Here is a 22574-nt window from a genome sequence, read left to right on the forward strand (position 1 = left end):
ATATAAATTAATATTTACTTTTTAAAATGTAATATTTATAAATACGCTTCGATTAGAAATAAATTTATTTTAAAGTTTTAAGCGTGTCACGTGTTATTGCATGGCTAAAACTTATCACGTGGGGGAACGAACTGATTAAATTGCTTCTGCTTCTCTTTATTTTTGTAGATTTTCGTCGATTAATGTGTCCTAAAAGTATATTTCTCTACTTTTCTAAAAGATTTTAAGATTTTAAAAGTTTATTATATAATATTCGGGGTTCTTTCTGTGAGAGAAATTCCGTTATGATGTGACGTGGCTCGAGTTTAGCATATTTTAAATTAAAAAAATAAGTCGTAAATTCAAAAATAACGACGAAACAAATTATAAAAATGAAGCAGGTTAATTTCTTACTAAATAAGTTAAAACTCTTATCCAAAAATTATAGAAATTATCACTGTAAACAGGGCGTTTTTGGTTATAAACCGTATAAAAAAGTGTCAGGTGGGTACTTTTTATAATTAAACAAACAGATTTATTGAATATTTGCATAATGTTAACAGTCTCTTCCTATTGTCGAAGTAAGTCGGTTATCCATATCTTAAAAGATTAAATTATGAATCGTTTCGTAAAGATTTTAATTAATAACAATTTCAAACATCGTGTTAATTTTCGTTTTCCTTTCCCAGATAATTCGATCGATCTGAGATGACTTAAATTGTGGTTAAGTTCTTTGGTTTGTGGTAATATCTTAGTTTTGGTAAAAAAAAGGGTGCGTAAGATTCGAGCCCCAAATGGGTGGTTTTGCACCCCGGCATCGTAGATCCCGTACTGGCAAAAAGTCAAAGGAACCGTACTCATACGTGTGAACCTTTGCATAATATTCGCCTCCAAAGGTCAATTTTTGACGCATATTGGTATACTGCCCGTTCTCCGTGCTCCGCCTCGTCTAGATTTGCCGTTGCGTGCCTTGACCGAAGTTGTGCTTACTGTTGCTTGCACTTTAGCACCCGTGTGGGGGCGAGCCCTGCATCCCTAAAACTGCGTAACGTCGAGCGCTGCCGATGGTCGAGTGGGCCGCTCGAAGCCGGCGTCGTCGTGTGGGCTAAAAATCGCATTTAACTATTGTTAAATGCAATTGTCTCGGTGGAGCCGCATGACTTGATTTTGGGATACCGTATCTCGCCAAGGGTCGCTTGTAGAGGTACAGTTCCTTTGACTTTTTTGGTCCTGTGGCTTCGATGAGGTTCCGATCGTCTTGTTTGGAGCTCGAATCGTACCCGGAGAAGATTACGAAATTTTACCGTGCAAAACTGGGTGTACTTAATAAACGAGAAGAACGAAACCAATTTCGGGCACAAAACTTAAGAGAGAGCGAACGTTTTCGACCGTATTAAATGGACGTCTTCGGGCTAACCGACCTTTGCGGATGTTTAAACGAGAGGATTGCCATTCGCCTATTAAGAGGGATGATGTGAGAGAGAAAGGGGGAAAGGGTTGTAAGATTAGAGACTGTAGATAGACTTCCAAGCAGGGGAATTGATCTACGATCTTTAATCTTACAACCCCTTTTTCTTTCTCTCTCTCATGTCATCCTTCTTAATACATGGATGGCAATCTTCTTGTTTTAACAGCTGCAAAAGTCAATTAGCCTGAAGATGCCCTTTTAACACAGTCAAAAACCAAAAACATTTGCTTTCTTGTAATTTTGTGCTTAAAATTGGTTTTGTTAGCCTTATTTATTATGAAATTCTGATTTCTTTTAATCTTGCTAGATTGATTAATTAATTAAACATGGATTCCTGTTTAACCAACAATATATTATGTGAATTCAAAATAAATTTGAGTTTATTTTATTGAGATATACAATATAATTGTTAAGTGAAATATCACACTTGGTGTCTTGTATTCTCTATGTACTTTAATCTTTCAAAATTAGCTGAAAACAGCATAAAATTTTTCATTATCAGAACTACACAGTAGAAACAATAAGCAGAAAGCATACACAAATCTTTGTCAGTTCAGCAGTTATTTGGGAAAAAGTTTTGGTGGTCTTGGAGCACACGAACGACAACCTGTATGGGCTCATACTACAAGTTAACCAGATGAGTGACAAGAAAGGTGCATTGCCTTTTTCTTCACATCCAGGTTGATTATGATTAAACTTTGCCATCTTCCATTAATTGCAATGAGAATCCAAAAATGTAATAATAAATGACTTTGTTCTGAGATGCAATGGGATCAAAGTGACAATGTCCATGCTCTCTGACATAATTGTGCATACCTAATGAAATTTAGGGGGCAAAAATTAAAAGAGAAAAGCATTGTGTATGCTTAACAAAAAATGGGCATAAAAAAAGTGAACTGAACAAAAAAGCAAAGCAATCTGAAGCCAAGTGAATAAAAGGATTGCCACCTTATGTGGCCAGCAACTGTTTTCTTCTGATCAGACATACATATGCATGTCCTTACATACACATTAAAATACATGTTAACACTCAGGTTAGATGGAGCAAAAGATAATTTATATGTACTAATGCTAATTACAAAAATGCAATGCTTCCCTCAATTCTATCACAATACAACAAAGTCACGCAGTGTATCTGGTATATATTTGCATATAGAAATGTTTAGATTAGTGACAATAGTTAGTTTTAAAATGTCACTAAAACAACGTTGTATTCAAGGGAAATGTTTCTCAAATTAAAATATACCTGTAACTTGTGCACCTTTCTTATACTAAAAATTATTGTTAAGGTACACTACGACAAAAGTGGGTCTAAATGACAAAGAAATGAATTATTCTGTGAGCCTAAATTATTCGGTGAATCCAAGCTCTACAAGACAATTCAAGTTGGTATCACTGGTATTAGAGAGACAGAAAATTCAGAAAACCCCACACAACAGGCCCATTAGCTAGGCATACATCCAGGACCAACAACTACAGTAGAGTCCCGCTAGTCTGAAGTAATTGGGACTGAGCCCTGTTCAGATTAGCCAAATAATTGAAATAATGCAGAAGCAAGCTTGGTTTACATAGATCCAACACTATCAATGACTTTTGTTTGTGTGTAAGTACAATATAGATCTGTTGTTTTAATAGGCCATGTCACACTGATTTATTAATTTTGTACAGTATTAATACAGTACTACAATAAAATACAGTTTTTTTTTTGTTGTGGAATTCTAAATCTTTTTTGTATCATTAATACCATTTAAATTCAACTGGAAAATACAAAAAATATATATTTTACGAGCTAAAAAATTTCCTCTCCCCCAACTGAAACATGTACAGATTAGGCGGACATTTGGATTCGCAGTGTTTTAACTAACTGGACTCTGCTGTAGTGTTCAATTGTTTTGTCTTCAGATAATAATATCAAAGACTAAACAAACTCAAATTTTATAAACACACTATATTTGTTGTATACAGATGATAATAATACATCAAGTGAAGAATTTTAGGAACATTTGTATAAGGGTTTCAATTGCATAATTCAAGAGAGATTAACTTTTCTTACTCTCCAATGGGTGTCAAGATACAGTTAAGTTTTATTGTACACTGACACAAATAAGAATCTCTTAATTACAACAATTTTTTTTTTATATTTTGCATATACATAATATAAATAACACAACCTTTTAATATCCAGCATAAACTATTTGCCAATTATTAAAGGATTGTATTATTTTTATAATACATATTTTATCCAGTTACCAATTTTTCATTATTTATTTAACTAAAAAATTGCTTTTTTAAAGTCTAATTTTAATAACAACAGATCAATTATTTATTGTGACATGGTCACAATGCCTGGCTGCAATTTTTAATTTACTTAATTTAAAATATATGCTCTCCACCTCAAAGTAGTAGTTACTTGCTCTCATACATCATACTTTCCTTTCCTTTTTCGTTTAACAGTAGAGTTGTGCCGGTTGTCTATCTCATTTTGGGAAAATTTTTTGAATTGAAATAACATGACTTCTGGTTTGTGCCAGAAGTTTGTATATAGTTAATTGGGGCCTCCTGCCCCTAAGGTTTCAGTTTCTGGTCTCATATTTCATCTCTGTTCTTGAGATTAACGAAAGATGGACGGACGGACGGACAACTGTGGGAATACAATTTATAAGTCTACAATTTTTTCAAACTGTAGTCAAAAAACATTGATATTACAAATAAAAACAATAAAATTTATATGAAATATTAAAACACTTTAAAACTATTATATTTAAAAATTTTTTAAAACAAACCATTAAATGATATACTATTAAGATAACGAATTTTTTCACACAATATCAAATTGCATTGAATTAGAATATATACAATAATAATATTTTACAATATGCATTCAGAAATGTAAGTCCATTTCTTCAAAAGTTAGCAATTTCATTATAGTTCTTTGATAATTCATTAGTATGGTTTAATATTTCTATCTGATATACCTGCTTTTACAGAGATTTAACTTCACAGTCAAGTTGCATCTTTCAAAAATAAGTTTTTATGTTTGAAGTAATATTTTTTACTGTATCTTTGGACAAAACTTTGTTTGAACATATGGTAGTTTTCTCTAATTGATTTTTTCATACTTTCAATTTTACCAAAAGACTTACTAAGACACCTTATCTTGCAGTCGAAGTTTATTACTTCAAACGTTTTCGGTCGTTTAACATGCAGTCATTAATACTATGCAGTCTCGAATAAACGTTCAATTTTGTTGTTACTATTTGCAAAATGACATCGCAATGTGCTGTGTATTTAATGTTGTTAATATTTTGATATTACATATCTATATTTTAAGAAAAATCATTATTATTACTTAAATAAACAAAATAATGAATTAATTTAGTTTACATAAAAAAATTATCTTATTTTTTAATCATGTTATAAAGTCTTATAGTAGTAATGTGAATTTTTTTAAACAGAAACGACAAAAAATTTGGATAACGTCGTAAAGAATTGTAATGTTTATCGTTTGGTTAATGCGTATCGAGAACACGGACACAAATTGGCAAAAATTAATCCGATATTCACTCAAGAAGAAATGTAAGTTTATCAAACAGTTATAAATTGTACCAATCTTTTAATATTTTTACTGTTTTATATTGAAATTATTTATTGAAGCATTTTGTATTTGTTACCTAAAAACTAATTTAAATTAGTCACTTAATAATTCAATTTTCAAATGTTTACGATATTTTTTTTCAGAAACCCATTAATGCTAAGCAATTGTAAAATCTAACAACTCATTGCTGTACTTTTTTTATAATTTAGAGCACTATTTTGGAATTTTATAAATGAAATCTTAATTGTTTCAAAAGAGGTCGAAACTCGCATAGTAAAATTTCCATTAGGTCTTAATTCAGCCGTGACTCTTCTAACCTCTAACTCTCCACCTCCTTGAGTTCCATATTCCAAAATTTAATAGCTACAGTGTCTCTTGCGTACAAGTTACCATACCATTCATTCCATAATCATTACCCTATTGTGAGATATTAAATAAAATAGGTGGAAGCAAATACATGCAAATGGAATTTTTTTTAATGTTTTTTGCATAGGAAGACTGAAATGTCAAGATTTGCAAAAAACCAAGGTTCAAATTTGATATGATTACAATACTTTCTTTTTGTACAAGTAGTTTTTACTTTCCCATCTGTTATAACAGATGGGAAAGTAAAAACTACTTGTACATACTTGAAAATCTTTAAATGATTTGATTTTGTCTTCAAACTAATTAAAATGTTAAAAATAAATAATAAATCATATAACAATTTCTAAATACAAAAGTCTTAAAACATTAGGGCTTCACAACAGCACATATATCACATTACAAAAGGTAGCCATACTAGACAAACATCACATGGGAAATTCTTCACAGATACATACATAAACGAAACATTTATTTTCTGTAGTTAGGCCTTAATTTTGGTATATATGCCATTTAAGATATACTCTACCAAAACAATAATAAATAATAATAATATTCCTTATAAGTAATTCAACACCAGGGAAACATCCATCCATTTTAGAAACAAAAGTTTTTGTCAGATAATGATATATATGGAATTATTGTGAAAAATTTATGTAGATTATCTTCATACAGTCAAACCTCGGGTTATGAACAAAATTTTGAACATCATATTTGGTCCAGTTTACATATGATAACTCAGTTTCTGAACAAGCTACTTGGCAGAGTTGTCCACCAACAGACAACTTCCTGTATTTTCTATGTTAAAGAAAGTTGATGGGACTACCGATTCGATGGTGGTGCCGAGATTCGCCTTGCATCATTAGACATCGTGATGACACAACATGAATCATTGATGACGTTGCTATTCAAATTAGATTTCAATGTGTATGTGGATAAGATGCTAGTTTCAGTTTTCAGTATGCATTGCAATTCAATTTAAATCAAATTAATTAACAAAAATTTATTAATACTAGTTAGCCAGTTAACTAAAATTAAAAGTAATAAGATAATTATATCAAAACTGAAACTAAAATTAGTTAATTTTAATTAAAATTTAAATCAAAGCAATTGAAACATAAGTTAATATTTTGGAAAGTGTGGATAAAGTACTTGTCTGTCTTGACTGATTTGGTTATATTTCATCCAGTCAGAGTTGCGTTTCTATTTAGTCTTGGTTTTTGGTTGGCAGTGATGGAACATTTTGCTTTTAATATATATACATATATATTATAAAATGGATATAGATAATATTTATATTGCATTTTTTAGGCATTTTTATGAATGAAATGCAGCTAAAAGGTAAAAAAAAAAGGTTTTATTTTGGGGGTTGGAAATGGATTAATCCATTCTACATTGTTTCTTGTGGTAAAATTTGTGTCAGTTTGAGAACAAATTGGTTTCTGAACAACTTTTAGGAATGAATTAAGTTTGTAAACCGAGGTTTGACTGTATTTGATAAATTAGTTGTATCATTTTTATTAATGAAAATGTTTGAGTATATTCATAGGTACAGATGAGTGTTTTTTTATGTACACTCACACATTCAATCATATACAACAAAGGCTCTATTTTGAATGCTTTGTATTCAGTCTGGTATTTCATATCATTTTGAAACATATTACACATTTTTGTGGAAAATCATAATTTTGTGAATTATAACAAGTAATTATTTATTATGACATCGTCACAATTCCAGGCTGCAATTTTTAATCATATTTTTAACCATCTTCTTTCAGGGAAAAATTTTTTAATTGAAATAACATGACTTCCAGTTTGCATTGGAAGTTCCTATATAGTTAATCCGGGCCTCCTGCCCCTAATCTTTCCATACCTGGTCTCATCATCTGTCTATCTAACTCCGTTCTCAAGATTAATTAAAGAAGAACAGACAGACAATGGACTACAGTGGGAATTATAGGTCTACAATTTTTTCAAATTGCAGTCCAATAAAACTTTTTTAAATAAGCAGAAAGCACTTAAAATTTAATCATATTCACACTATGATGATCTGTGAACTTTAACATTTGACATCTTATAGAACAAAATATATTATATTTTTGAGGTTTTGATTTTTTAGGTAACATATTCAACAAACCTGTACAGTTTTATCATTTGCATATTATATAGTTTTATACATGTTTCTTGTTATTAAGCAATATCTTTTGCAATTGTCTTCTAGGAGTCTTGAAAATTTGTTGATTTTTAAATCTCCATTTAAGTCTCCATTTTCAGAATTTAATTCATTCATTTTTTACATTGTTTATTGCTAAAACTATTTCACAAGATACTATAAACAAATGAAGTAAGTTTTGAAAGATGAACTTAGTTGAGTTAATCAATGCACTGTTAAGCTTTAAAATGAAGATAAAGATCTTGTAAAGGTTTTAAAATAAAGAAATTTTCAAGAATTCTAGAACTTCCAGTATTTGCTGTTTTAACATATTAATGAAATAAAAGATTATATATAATTATTTACAAAATTTGATAATCATTATTGTTAATAACAACAATTTCAATAACAAAAGTATTTTACTTAGTTGAACTTAAAACAGAAATATATATTAATATTTCAGAATCATAGAAGAACTAAATTCATCATGCTTTGGAGTTTATGACAGCAATATGAATAATAGTGTAAATGTGGAAGGCATTTTATTTTCTGATACGAAAGAAGCAAAGATTTCGGAAATTATTGATTATTTGAAACGTGTGTACTGTGGGCCGATCGGCATCGAATTTCTTTACCTCGAAGTAAGTATTTTGATATTAGTTACAAATTATTAAATTATGTAATGATTCTAACATTTAAAGAGCAGGGAAGAAAGGGATTGGATGGCCTGGAGATTTGAAAAATTGCAAAATGAAGAATTATCTAAAGAAGAAAAGGATTCTCTCGGTTTAAATCTTTTAAAATCCCAAGTAAACTGTTTTCTCAATCAATATAGTTAATTTTAACAGAGTTTATTATTTTATATATCTTTCTATAATATTTAGGTCTTTGACAATTTTCTTGCAACAAAGTTCTCAACAGTAAAAAGATACGGCGGCGAAGGTGCCGAAAGTATAATGGGATTTTATGACGAACTATTCTCCAAATCTGCAGAATGTAAGATAATGAATAAATATAAGATTAAAGAAATATTACATTGATCTGTAAAACTTTAATTAAATTTTATTTATACTTTTATAGTTGGTATTTCGGACGTCATAATTGGTATGGCCCATCGTGGTCGACTGAACTTGTTAACTGGATTACTAAAATATCCCCCAGAAGCCATGTTTCAAAAAGTAAAATATATATATATTTTTTCTTTTTACAAATATTAAATTTTTCCAAAAAGTTATAAACTTTTATATAAATTTATAAAGTTTGCTGAATATATTTTGTATCTTTTCAGAGAATTTTATATTAATTTATTTTATTTTTATTTAGATGAAGGGTATGTCAGAGTTTCCAAAAAATGTTACTGGTAGTGGAGATGTATTATCCCATTTGAGTAAGTTTTAATTTAATTATAGTTCATGGAAATGTTAAAAATTGATTTCAGATATTATCATAGAATGGCATTTCTCAAACTGGGATCCATGTCTCAGGATTTTTTCTAGAAACATTACTTAGTTGTAGTACATTTAGTATTACACAAATTACTTTCATTACAGTAAATTTACATAAAGTATATACATGCATACAAATATACAAACTTGTATGTATTTGTATGCATATATATATAATGGCCTGAAGCATTTGATCTTTGAAGTGGTCTGTAGATCTCAGTAGTTGAAAACTGCTATTCTGGAATATTAAATTATTAAATTCAAATTATTTATAAACATGAAACAAAAATATTTAATTAAATATTATCGCAGTCAATGATTATACTTGTTAAAATATAATAGATTTTTTACTTCTTAAGCTTTATTATTGAGGTCACAAAATATTTTCATACAACACGTAGTAGAAAAGTATTCTACCATTAGAGCCAACTGAGTTTATCAAAGCACTTTAAATGATTTTAGCATAAAAAGTTTTACAAGAAGTCAAGGTCAGCATGAGAATAGCTAGCATCTTTAGAAAAAAATGGTATTCTTTTCCTTCTGTTATATTTTCCTCAACAAAATTAAAAGAAAATGTATTATAAATAGTGAATAAGGAGTACCACAAGAACTCTTAGATAATACAGTAACATCTGAATAAAACAAAAACCTGCCTAAACAGAAAAAAATTTTTTGAAACAAAATGATTTTCCATATTAAATTTTAAGATATGCCAGAAACCTGTCTAACCTGGAAACAGGAAATTTTTTTTTTAGTATGAAGAATATGATCTAACCTAGATAAAGCCAAAAATTAAGATTCCACTTGTGTAGACAAATAAGTAAAATTGCTCCAGATATATTGAAAAGTATAATTTTTTTTTCTTTTTAGCAAAATATTTAATAATTCATTGAGCATTTTTTAGCCTGATTTTATTGGCCAACATCAAATGTATTACCAATACTAATATATATATATTTTGTTTTATTTTGGAAAATCGAATAGTTTTGTGATGCATACATCAGATTCAAAATAATTTTCAGAATTATACAAAATTCAAAACTCACATTGATTTGACTTTCCTATCTGGTGTCACAGAATAGTTTCATAGCAAAGTTACTATTATGACATAAATTTTTCCGTCTACTAGTACGTATTTTCTATTATCAGGACTTACTAGACTGGCTTTACAGATACTGCAACAAAGTTTCACAGATCAGAAATTTGTTTTATTTAATATACCTGGACACATACATAATATTGTGTTTCGGATTCATTCATCCCTCCTCGACAGGTATTTATGTTGTACAGTACATTCTACGTAAATTAAAAACAATAAAATAATTTTAAAAATACAACATTTTACATTTTCCGACAAACTTTGTTATTTATTTACTGACATTAATAAAAATTCTTACAATTTCCAAACTTTTTTCCCTCGTTTTCAATTCCATCAGACAGTAATTCTGTAAACGTAAACCTGTATTNGCCAGCTAAAACACATAAAAATAATATTAAAGTAGCCAAGACATAGCCAAATATTGTAGCGCCACATCACTAGCGGACATTTGAAATTTGCCGACTAGGATGGTCGGTTGATCGGGGTCGGATAATCGAGGTTCTACTGTATATTCACACCACCTGGTGGTTAAACTTACGAAAAAAATAATATCTTAGACTAAACAAATTAGATTCCTTTAGCCATTTATCTTAATAATTATAATAAATAAGATTGTATTTATAGTTTTATCTTGTAACAATTGCTTATATGATTGAACCTGTAAATAATCTTCACCAAAACACTTTTGTCTGACAGACATCAGAGCCTTACATTCAGTTACTACATGAAAAGCATCAAAATTAACACAAGTGCAACAGAATTCACAATAATCCAAACACAGAACCATCATTCTTCTAAATATATTACATCACACATATAACATTGATTGTATAATGCAAAATGGTCTTTCTGTATTCAAATAGGTTACCAAGCCTCATTCATTAAAAATATCCAAATACCACTTATTATATTTATAGTTAGCAGCTCTATTTTTAAACTCATTTAAATAATTATTTGCCAATCTCATTAAAATATCACAGACATCGGTTTCATTTAACATTTTAGGATCATTTCGATAGCCAAAATTTTGCAACAAGAACATAATTCGATCCCCCCGCGCTATTCTTCGAAAGAGTAAATATAATTTAGCGGATTTGGTAAGTTTACTAACCGACTGTTTGCATAACCATCTTTAATTATTTTTTATTATATTAAAAATAAAGAGGGATCCTTTAGATCTCAAAATATATAATATGGAATCCATGATACTATGGAATCCATGATACTATGGAATCCATCTTTTTAAAGTTTAATAAAATTAATTTGTAAATTATCATCTTTCGCTCTGCAATCAAAGCCCCAAATCTTGGACCCATATAACACTACTGACTGAATAAATGACTCAAATAATTTGAATTTAACTTTCCAGTGTAACAATCTACCAGATGCACTTGCCTTAATCTTGACTATCCCAATATTCACTTTTCTATTAATATATTTTAAATGCTTTAAAAAACATCCATTAGACTGGAAAAATACATCCAAATATCTATCTACCTTCTCAGCAATACTAGCTATTTAATAATAAACCACACACACCTAATTTGTAGTTGCCGAGTTATTTTCTTTATGCAAACGTTTTCGGCCAATTTGTATAGGCCATCTTCAGGCTTTAACGTTGTTCGTTCCAATGGAACCAATAGTTCTAAATTCATTTGAATTTGAACTTTTAACAACGTATGTGTATAATAAATAGTTAATATTATTCTTAACTATTTATTATACACATACGTTGTTAAAAGTTCAAATTCAAATGAATTTAGAACTATTGGTTCCATTGGAACGAACAACGTTAAAGCCTGAAGATGGCCTATACAAATTGGCCGAAAACGTTTGCATAAAGAAAATAACTCGGCAAATACAAATCAGGTGTGTGTGGTTTATTATTAAATACACCCAAATACTTATACTCATCAACTACTACTATTTTACAATTTTGTATAAACCAACTTTCATTTGTTTACTACAACTTTTCATATACTGTACTACACAACTTTTAAAAATTGGGTAGTATAAAAGTTATATTATTAATTTTATTTACCTGTAATAACATTTTCCTAGTTGTAATTTCCACCACCAATCTTTATATTGGCAAGCTTGCGTAGCNAACCAAGGACATTGAGGCATATAAGTTTACTAAAGTATTTTCATTGGCATGTTGAAGCCAAAAAAAATATATACAAATATATTTTATTGAAAAATGCTATTGGTTCTAAATAATTTTGATTACCAAATTTAAGGAATGTGAACTCAACATGCAAAGACATAAGATGTTGCTATTGAATTAATATTAAAAATTCTCTGTCAGCATGCAACAAAGGATTTCTAATATTCTTCATGAATGCATTCAAAACAGACTTGTATACTAATTACTAATGTGTAGGTCTTTTATTTGAAAATGTTCTTTGTGATCTTAATTTTTCAAGGAACACTTTACAAAACATTAACCTGAAATCAATATGAAATTAAAGTTTTGAAAAATGAGTAACCAGTTATATTTTTGACTTGTAGACTAAAAATGATTTAAGAATATTTTAGAAGAAAACAACTCTAATAATACATTAAATTATAGCCAGCTCGGTTGATTTGGAATATAAAGGGAAACACGTCCACGTTACCATGCTTCCTAATCCATCACATTTAGAGGTATAAGATTAGTTGCCATTGTAATGTGTATAGTTTCATATATAAAATCTTAAATGTAAAACATTTTATCTGCAGGCTGTTTCTCCTGTAGTCTGTGGTAAAGCAAGAGGGAGATTATTATCATTAAAATGTGGAGATTATTTAGAAGGTAAAGATAAAATACCTGTGTATAGTGTACTTCCAGTTCAAGTGCATGGCGATGCTTCATTTACAGGACAGGTAATTGTCAACAAGAATATACAGTTCATGAATTTTAAAGTAGTTTATTTTATTTCTGATGTGTATATGAAGCGATTTTTTTTTTTTGTATAGGGCATCATCATGGAAACATTAGCCATGTCAAACATTCCTCATTTCAATGTTGGCGGTTCGATACATATCATTATTAATAATCAGTTAGGTTACACTACACCAGGAGAAAGGGGCAGGTAATTTTTAATGTTGATATTAATACCATAATAAGAATTTTATTATTAATCAGCAAATTTTTAATTATTACATTCTGTATTTTAGATCTTCTTTATACTGTAGTGATATTATGAAAATGATAGCGGCTCCCGTCATCCACGTCAATGGTGATTATCCTGAAGTTAGTTCGGTTTTGATATTCTTTTATTTTAGAAGGCAATTTTTATTGAATATAAAATTAGCAAAGCTATAAGGAATAGATGAATAGTTCTCATAAATTATATGATGTTAATTTCTATGCAAAAATAATTGTTAAATAATTTAAAATATAATTGTGTAACGTATTAAACTTAAAAGCTATTTTTAAAATGTTGAAGTTTAATATATGTAATATGAGGGAAAGTCAGCAAGAAAGCAGAATAGTTGTTATGGAAGTAATAGGTTTTCAGTATGTATCATTAGGTAGTAGCACAGTCTAAGTAGACAGATGCATGTAATTAGTGGATATTTTCAGTAGTGTAAAATGGTGATTGGGCCCCAAGTATACAAATGTAGAGTTGTGTGCTGTTGTGCATTTTCTATCAGCTAAATGTCTCATTGCAAAGAAAATTCATAAAGAACTGTTTTCCAATTATGGGAGAAAGAATTTGTCTCATAACATTGCTCACAACTGAAATTCGGAGAGGTTGAAAATGGGATACAAAAGTGGTCGAGAAGGTGGATAAAAGAATTTTATGCCACAGGTTCCAAAGGGATGATAAAGTAGTGGACAAGTGTATTAATGTTAGGTGATCGTTCTGAAAAATAAATGTTTTATTCACATTTACAGTTTCTCACTTTGACTTACTGGCTTTCTTTTATATTTAAATTACCTTTATAAAATTTATAAATTATTTTAATTGTTTCATTTGTTTTTATTTTTTCACTTTTTAGATATTATTAAACAAGATTTTAATTCACGTATATATATTTTTTTTAATCTGTATTGGCATTGTAATTTAATATTTTAGAATTATATCCTAGATCTATTCTATTAATGATTATGTACTTATTGTTATGTAATTGGCCATTTATTTATTTATTTATGCTTATTTTTGATTATTATTGTTATGACATAGATGTATTTTCATGCCATTGATGATGATAGATGTGTTGTTACTCAATTTTATTATTATTTAAATCCACTGGTTCTTCAGAGCAGTTTGAGCCAATAAAATAAACTATCTGGTTTGTACAATAATTTATAATTTTAATCAAAACTGCTAAGAAATTTAAATGTGTTTGTGAGGAAATTTTAAAATCCAAATTTCCTCCAACAAATTTAATGTATATGACTTTTATTCTATAGAAGCTTCTTAGAAGTCAATTCAAGTTTTATTTTCTTTTAATGTGGCCAACCACTAAGTCTTCCATTACAATACTTAAATTGAATGTCATAAATTTTATTTTGCTTGAAAATTTTATATAATTTTTGAATATAAATTATTTCTTTCATTTCATAGGAACTAGTAAAAGCAACACGTCTGGCTCTGGAATATCGTCAAAAATTTCAAAAAGACATTCTAATTGATTTGATTTGTTTCCGTCGATGGGGTCACAATGAAATGGATGATCCTACATATACAAATCCCATTATGTATGATCACATTCATGCTCGTCAAAGTATACCTGATAAATATACTCAGAAATTAGTGGTATTTGATGGTATTTTATATCAAATTTTTTTACTTATTTGGATACAAGTTATCAACAATAAATATATTTTAATAGGATGAAGGAGTATGGACAGAAAACACAGCAAGTGATGCCATTGCTAATTATTTAAAAGATCTCAACAGCAAATTTAAATGTGTTGATTTTTATGAACCTCAAGTAATTTTTAAGCATGTTTTTGCTAATGATTATTTCTTATCATTAGTTATTATAGTTTTATTATATTTACTTAGGCAAATCATTTGCAAAAGAAATGGTCCACATGTGTGCAAGCTACGAATACAATTAGCAAATGGGATACAGGAGTTCCGTTAGATGTTCTGAAATTTGTTGGTGCTAAGTCTGTTAATATTCCAGATAATTTTGTAAGTAATTTATTATCAACATTGAAATGGAGGAAATTTTAAAATGTATTAAAATACACATATTTTAGATAATTCACAACCATTTGCATAAAGTTCTAGTAGCAGAACGTTTGAAAAGAATTGAAGAAGGAACAAAAATTGATTGGGCTACGGCTGAAGCACTTGCAATAGGATCTCTTCTGTATCAAGGTAACTTGGTTAGATTTTTCAGTAATGAATTATAATTATTATTTTTGTATATTGTCAGTTTCTTCCAATACATTGGTATGTTAAATAGTATTTAGAATAATTAATGCCAGGGGAACAAAACCTGCAACTTATACAGTCTTCAAGAATATAAGTAGTTGATGGTCATAAAAAGAAAGACAGTGAAGTTGGCTTAAAATTTTACATTCTTTGTGACATTTTATAAAGAGATTATTAACTAAAGAACTCAAGAAACATTATATTTGTCTATAATTTTGTATAATTATTCTGAAAGACTTTAATTATATTTTTAACTTCAGGTTTTAATGTTCGTATTAGTGGACAAGATGTCGGAAGAGGTACCTTTAGCCAGAGACACGCAATGGTTGTTGAACAGAAAACAAATGAAATGTATGTTCCTCTCAATAATATGTTGCCTAACCAAAGTGCATTTTATGAGGTAAATTATATTTTTTTAAAAATTTAAAAATTTGATAAAATTTAAAATTTAATACAATTTATATCTTAAGGTTGCCAATAGTATATTATCAGAAGAAGCAGTTTTAGCTTTTGAATATGGTATGAGTATCGAAAGTCCAAAACATCTCATTATATGGGAAGCTCAATTTGGTGACTTTTTTAATGGTGCACAAATTATCATTGATACATTTGTTTCTTCTGGTGAAAGTATGCAATTAAAAATTTAAAATATCTGTAATAGAAATAGTTTATAATGCATTAAAACTTCAATTTTTAATAATAATGTAGCTAAATGGCTTTTGCAAAGTGGATTGGTTATGCTTTTACCCCACGGATATGATGGAGCAGGACCCGAACATTCTTCGTGCCACATTGAAAGATTTCTTCAAGTAAGTACCAAAAATCTCTTCAATCAAATTTTATTTTTTAAAATTAATTGTGTGTGTAAATTCTATCAGAACTGTGATAGTAAAGAAGATAATGTTGATGGAGATGACATAAATTGGCTTGTTACTCATCCAACAACTCCTGCAAATTATTTCCATTTGCTTAGACAACAGGTTTGTTAATTATAATAATAATTTGAAAATCAAGCTTGAATTATGTATAAATAATCAAATGATAAAGCTGGATTTATTATTGGGCTATAACTTGGCTAATGAATTCTAGCTCTATTATGTAATTTGTGCTAAAGGTAAACAATTAAGTTGCATCTTGTATTAAATTTAATAATTTAAATTAAATTAATTTAGAATGTTCCAGAAGAGAAGATCAATCCAGAGTGGGACTCAAACCTGCAGCTTTGGCTTACAGTGCAGATGTGTACACTATCTGGACCTCTGTCTGATCTTTGCTCCAAGAAGACACTGTCCAGACAGTCTGGGCAGTGTCTTCTTGAAGCAATGATCTGGGTTAGGGTTGACAACTTTCTTGTACAGAAAATAAGGACTTTATACAGACAGTGTAAATCACTGGAGGGCATTTATAACAAATTGTTTAGTCAATCAACAAATATGGATAACAAATTATAAAACATTAAATAGATAATAGTGTTTTAAACTCATTGTTAGGATTATCATCAACTGTTTCACAATGCCAACCTAATTGAGTCCTTAAATTTTATTTGCCTGTCCAGTTCTGATTTTTTTTTAAATACTCTTTCCTCCCTGTGGGCACTAAGAGTGCCTCTTATAGCAGGCCCGTTATGGGTTTGGCCTGGCCCACAACGGGGCAACCGGGTGGTGAGGGACGGGGCCCGACATATCCAAACGGACCACCCCCAAAAAATTCCTGGGAATTCCTCGACCCGTCCGGATTCGATCCCGGGTCCCCCAGAGTGGTAGGCTGACACCTTGACCGCTTGGCCATCCAGCCATTGTCCAGTTCTGATTAATAGTAGTGTCTTTCTCTTTCTGTTACCATAATGAGTGATGAAGGTGAAACTATTATTCTAGGATGAGAAAATAAATTACCGGAATTTTGTCTGCTAGTAATATTTCAGAAATAATAAAGTAAAATTAAACAAAAACAAATAATTAAAATTGTCGTATTCAAAAGGAAGATGGAAGGAGAATACAGTTTAATGGAGAAAGTAGCATGGGTAGCATTCTGGGTTCAAGTCATGCTCTGTGTCAATCTTTTATTCTAGAATACTCTAAATTAATTATTTATTAAATTTAATACAAGATAGCAAATTAATTAATTACCTACCTTTAGTCCAAATTATATAATAATATAATTAATTATCCAAAGTATAGTCTGGCTTTATCATATAATTATTTTTAATTATGATACAGTATAGTCCCATAAACTCAACTTAATGTAGATTGAGAAGTGAAGAGTTTTGCAGATAGCAATGATGCTAGTCTAAATAGCAGAATTTTCATAAAGATATGTACAAATCCATGTATCTATTAACTATGTACCATAATGAATATTTCTGTTTATAGTTAAACTTTAAAAATATTGGCTATTAAGTGGGTACTTCAGATTTAGTAACATATGCATTGTGGCATTTTGCAGTGACTTCTTAGAAAAGGTTTATATTCTTTATTAACACGTGGAATTGATGCTATTATTGAGTGTTGCCAGTGAAGAATGATAACTTATTTGATCCTAGTGCTAAGTTATAGAGATAAAAATTAGATTACATGTTTTTTTTTTTTCACAACATGACAAGTTTTATGGAATGTTGAGTTACCAGGACTCTACTGTAATTTAATTATTTTTAATGTCTTATTAAAATTTACTTGATATTTTTTATTTTGTTAGATGATACGAAACTTCAGAAAACCTCTTGTAGTCGCATCTCCAAAAACATTGTTGAGGTTACCCGCAGCCGTTTCGTCATTGTCTGACATGATATCGGGAACTACATTTACTCCAGTGTTAGGCGATAACACAGCTGATCCTAATAAAGTGAAGAGAGTTGTTATATGTTCTGGTAAATATTTTTATACTCTACACAAAGAAAGAGAAGATAAGAAGATTGAAGACACTGCCATTATTCGTATTGAAGTAAGTTAATCATTTATAAAGAATTTTTTTAAGTACTAATTTTAATTGTAAATTTCATCAATTTCTAGGCTTTATGCCCTTTTCCTGCTAATGAATTATCTAATGAGATAAAAAAATTTAATAAAGCAAAAGGTAAATATGTTTTTCATAAATATTATGTTTTATGATGATAAAATGTTTATTTGATCAATATTAAAACAATACTTTTTTTAGAATTTATCTGGTGTCAAGAAGAACATCGAAATATGGGTCCTTGGTTTTTTGTAAGACCAAGATTTCAGAATCTACTTGGCATATCGGTAAAAAAATGCAATACATTAATACATTATTAATTTTTATGCAGCAATAATTATTTATAACTGATTTTTTTAACATTTTGTAGCCAACTTACATTGGTCGAGACATCTTGGCAACAGCTGCCGTGGGAATTGGTCAGAGACATCAACAGGAGAGTGTACAAATTTTGAAGAAATTATTCAATTCATAGTTTTTTAATAATTAAATTTTTGTTATAAAAGTCACAAATAGGAGTGTTATATATTTTATAGTTTAATTTTTTATAAAAACAAAAAATTTGAACATATTTACATGCCATAATCCAAGCTGCCTTTTTGGTATTGTTCCAATTTTTGAGAGGTAAATTTATAAAATACGAATTGATGCTTATATTATTGATTTTTGGGGCCAAATTTATTCTTTTATACTATACAATGCATGACTCTAGTTGTTGAGAAAATTTATACAGAATGAGATTTATACATAGAAAGCATCAAGTTAGATAAAACTTGATCATTTAAAAAAAAAAAAAAAAAAAGTGGAATGAACCAGATCAGCCCCACAATGAAAAATTTGGCTGCTTTTTATCTGGATTCAAGCTTGGAATGGCAGACATCTTTGCATAATTTTACAAAAACTATTTAGTAATACTTTAATAAATCTGACTTCTCATCAATAAATTCTATTGATGTGGGAAGTCTGTTATATCATGTGTACATCAAAGTTTGCCAATGATATCAACCATCAGATAATACTCTTTCTATGGCTGTGCCTCATTCAGTATAAAAAAAACCTCACTTTTGACTTGCTGTGATTGAATTGTAATAATGTTTTTCCTGTTTCAATTTTAATCTAATAAATTTAGTCTATATTGTTAAAATTTTAAATTGTTATTTTTTAAATGTTTATTAATTTTTGAACATTAAAGCATTTCAAGTTGACAAAAATAAATATTGCAGACTTATGAAGACTTGCATTTAATTTTTCATTTTATTTAATCATAACATGAAAAATATTTTGAGGCTTGCTTGTCAAGTTATTCAATCCTTTTCCTGTACTTCTTACATTCTTGACTGATCATCCAAATAATCATATAAGATATTTACCTGCTTTTGAGAGATGTTTCTGACTGTGTTTTGAACTGGAATTTTACAAGTATATTTCTTGATCGTGAATAGTCCCATTTATGATATTGTTTTTGATCCGTCATTCCATGATAACACATATTTGCCCCATAAATAAAAAATAAATGCTAGCTGAATAACTAGTATCATGCTAATTCAGTTACCCAGAGCTAAATTTAAGAGAGAATATGCTTGTGCATAAAATTTAAAATGTCTGTACTGTACAATTGAATTTTCCAAATCCTTGAATGCCTTTATGACTAATCCAGCTACATTTACTAATCCAATCCATTTTTCACTTCAGAATTGTATGCTATGCTGTATTTCAAGCTTTTTGCAACTTGATATTGCAGTTTTTTTATTCATTGTGTTCCTGCACAGCATTGCAGAGTTTCAGTTGAGAACAGAATGGAAGAGGTATTATGAGTAAGCTTTGAATCTATCCTCTCTGATGAGAGCATTAGAAGCATCAAGATAATTGTATTTTTATGGTTTCTGTCCTGAGAGAGAACTATCTGAATTCTTGTAATTTTTTATGGACAACTGTTAGATCAAAGCATGTTTTACTCTCATTAGCTAGTTGCCATTATTCCATTCTCATGCTAATTTCCAACCAGTCCATTACCAATACCTGTATAAACAGCAGGAATAAAGATGCCTCCCCCTGCCTGACAATATCTCTCTCTCTCTTTCACATATCAACTGCTACCTTTGTAACCCATCTCCCCCACTTGTTTACTTTATCTGAATCTATACCTTTTCCCTTCCTTCTAACACTAACACATTCACTTCTGATTTCACAGCTGAGGATAGCCAAGCCCATTAACTGGGTGAAAAATGTTAACATTCTTCTAAAAATTCCACTTTTAAAATCTTTGTTGTTTATCTAAAATCTCTATTTTCTAAATCATCTTGTTTTACTTCAATGACATTTAAACAAACATTAAATTTCTCTTATAATGATCAGTCCAGAATTCTCTTATTATCTCAAATCAGATTGCCGTATGCTCAATATATTTCCAGCCAACCCAAAAAGAGAACAGAAGTCAAAATTTAATCTGGATCTTTATGGTTATTCATTAGTATTTGCTACATCATCACTCATTTACCCTAATTGACCACCACTGCACAAGTTTACTTATAATGGACAAATTTGTGGCCAGCTGCATAGAGTATGGTGCACAATTATAAAAAGTATCTTTCATCAATAAATTGTTCTCACCGGCAGCCTGTGTCATCAATAAATTGTTCTCACCAACCACCAAATACAGATAGTTGTGGGTTTACATCTGACCAATGGGCTGGCCACATGGAATTTTCTGGGTTTTCTTTTACCCATCTAACACTTAAGTAGGGGCCAGTTTCCTGTGGAAAATCTCTGGAAAGTAGCCCATCAAATCAAATCAAACCATCAACAAATTCACTTCTGCTAACATCACCCAAATACATACATTATTATTTATTGATCCTTTCCAGATGGGCAATACAGATAGATAGATATTTTATTGTAACTTATTGGAGTACAGTAAATACTGGGTGCCACAAACATATAACCCAGAGATGGGCAATACAGTATATAGTTGTGAGATAGCCGGGGACGTTATCAGAGGTACACCACTTACGGGCACACAATCGTGAGATCGGTTCTCTTACTTTTTATAGGAGGGCGATAATCGCTAGTAGATCTGAACTGTGAAGTCCAGATGCTCGTCAGGGCTGACACCAGTTTGTCAATTAAATTCCGCGGACAAACACACGTGTGGTTACTTTATAGATCTGATTCAGAGACAAATTCAGAGACATATCTTATATAAAACAAACAAGAATAAGTTTAATGATTCTATATATAGTAAAACTATTACAAATATCAAGGAACAAGGGATATAAAAACAACAATTAAGATACCCGATATAGGCATGGACTTATACTATACCGATGCGCGATCGAGAGAGAGAGCTCACAAAATCGTTATAAAACATACAACCTGTTTTAGTTGTCGTTCGTCTTCTTCTCTGTAGGCAAAGGACACCTTGGAGATAAAGTTCATTTACTTCTTTCCATGGGAGATCAATATGTGCACAAAATCCAAGTATATTTTCTAAGTGCTAACTCTGGAATTATTCTGTATGTGACTCATCAAAGGACGTTGGTCATCAGGAGGAAAATGTATGGAGTTCGGACACTCTCTATGTCTGTCGATGAACTCCCCGAATTCTGACAAATTCCCTCTATATCTCCTGATTTTCGACCAATCATCGGCCAGTAACTCTTTCATGAGAACGGATGAAAGGGGAATGAATGAGGGGTAAACATTTCCCATCTGAGCAGGATTTTAACCACATAAGGGAAAGTCAGAGGATGTTCTAACTTCTGTGAAAGGAAGTAACATCTGTTATCTGCCTTTTCCCACGTTAAAATAATATTTTTCTCACCAAAAATGAAGTAATATTTGGTGACAATATTTAACATAATTAATAAAATTATTAATTTAGACCCAGGGGCCTTTCAGGTCTCACATAGTAAAGCCATTCAAAAGTTCTGAAAGAAATACCTACATTATTAGAAGGAAAAGATAAAAAATACTCTTTCCTCTTACCTGTCTCATAAAAAATAACATCCAATTACTGGTTAATATTATTAATAAAATTTGCCCTATGACAATAAACCAATAAACTAGCAAAAGAACCAATCATTCTGAAAAGTGAATGTTTTCATGCATTTTTAAAAATCTTCAGGCTGGTATTCTAAATTTGAATTT

The 22574-nt window shown here is 29.8% G+C and overlaps 1 protein-coding gene across 4 annotated transcripts; it reads left to right on the plus strand.

Annotated features, from left to right (window-relative positions):
• Window positions 1-114: 114 nt before the first annotated feature.
• LOC111634585 (probable 2-oxoglutarate dehydrogenase E1 component DHKTD1, mitochondrial) lies at window positions 115-19254 on the plus strand. Of its 4 annotated transcripts, XM_023379402.1 has the most exons (23): window positions 115-483; window positions 4903-5023; window positions 8021-8198; window positions 8259-8366; window positions 8442-8553; window positions 8638-8735; window positions 8881-8944; window positions 12674-12747; window positions 12823-12966; window positions 13060-13175; window positions 13261-13336; window positions 14658-14849; window positions 14926-15027; window positions 15102-15233; window positions 15302-15422; window positions 15740-15879; window positions 15950-16106; window positions 16188-16288; window positions 16358-16459; window positions 18171-18416; window positions 18485-18548; window positions 18630-18715; window positions 18799-19254. In XM_023379402.1, the coding sequence occupies exons 1-23, from the start codon at window positions 372-374 to the stop codon at window positions 18901-18903; spliced, it is 2751 nt and encodes a 916-aa protein (XP_023235170.1). In that variant the 5' UTR covers window positions 115-371; the 3' UTR covers window positions 18904-19254. The 4 variants fall into 4 exon arrangements, with proteins under 4 accessions (XP_023235170.1, XP_023235167.1, XP_023235171.1 ...); XM_023379399.1 differs by having other exon boundaries at window positions 16188-16459; XM_023379403.1 differs by lacking the exon at window positions 115-483 and adding an exon at window positions 508-560 and having other exon boundaries at window positions 16188-16459.
• Window positions 19255-22574: the final 3320 nt, after the last annotated feature.

The sequence above is a fragment of the Centruroides sculpturatus genome, unplaced genomic scaffold (genome assembly GCF_000671375.1).
Source record: "Centruroides sculpturatus isolate CEXI.00-Female unplaced genomic scaffold, Cexi_2.0 scaffold825, whole genome shotgun sequence".
In the NCBI taxonomy this organism is placed as follows: domain Eukaryota; kingdom Metazoa; phylum Arthropoda; class Arachnida; order Scorpiones; family Buthidae; genus Centruroides; species Centruroides sculpturatus.

Coding starts and splice junctions, on each gene's coding strand:
- LOC111634585 (XM_023379399.1), top strand. CDS start 372: ATGAAGCAGGTTAATTTCTTACTAAATAAGTTAAAACTCTTATCCAAA. Junction 13,176..13,260: donor ACACCAGGAGAAAGGGGCAG/GTAATTTTTAAT, acceptor TCTGTATTTTAG/ATCTTCTTTATACTGTAGTG. Junction 14,850..14,925: donor AATATACTCAGAAATTAGTG/GTATTTGATGGT, acceptor ATATTTTAATAG/GATGAAGGAGTATGGACAGA.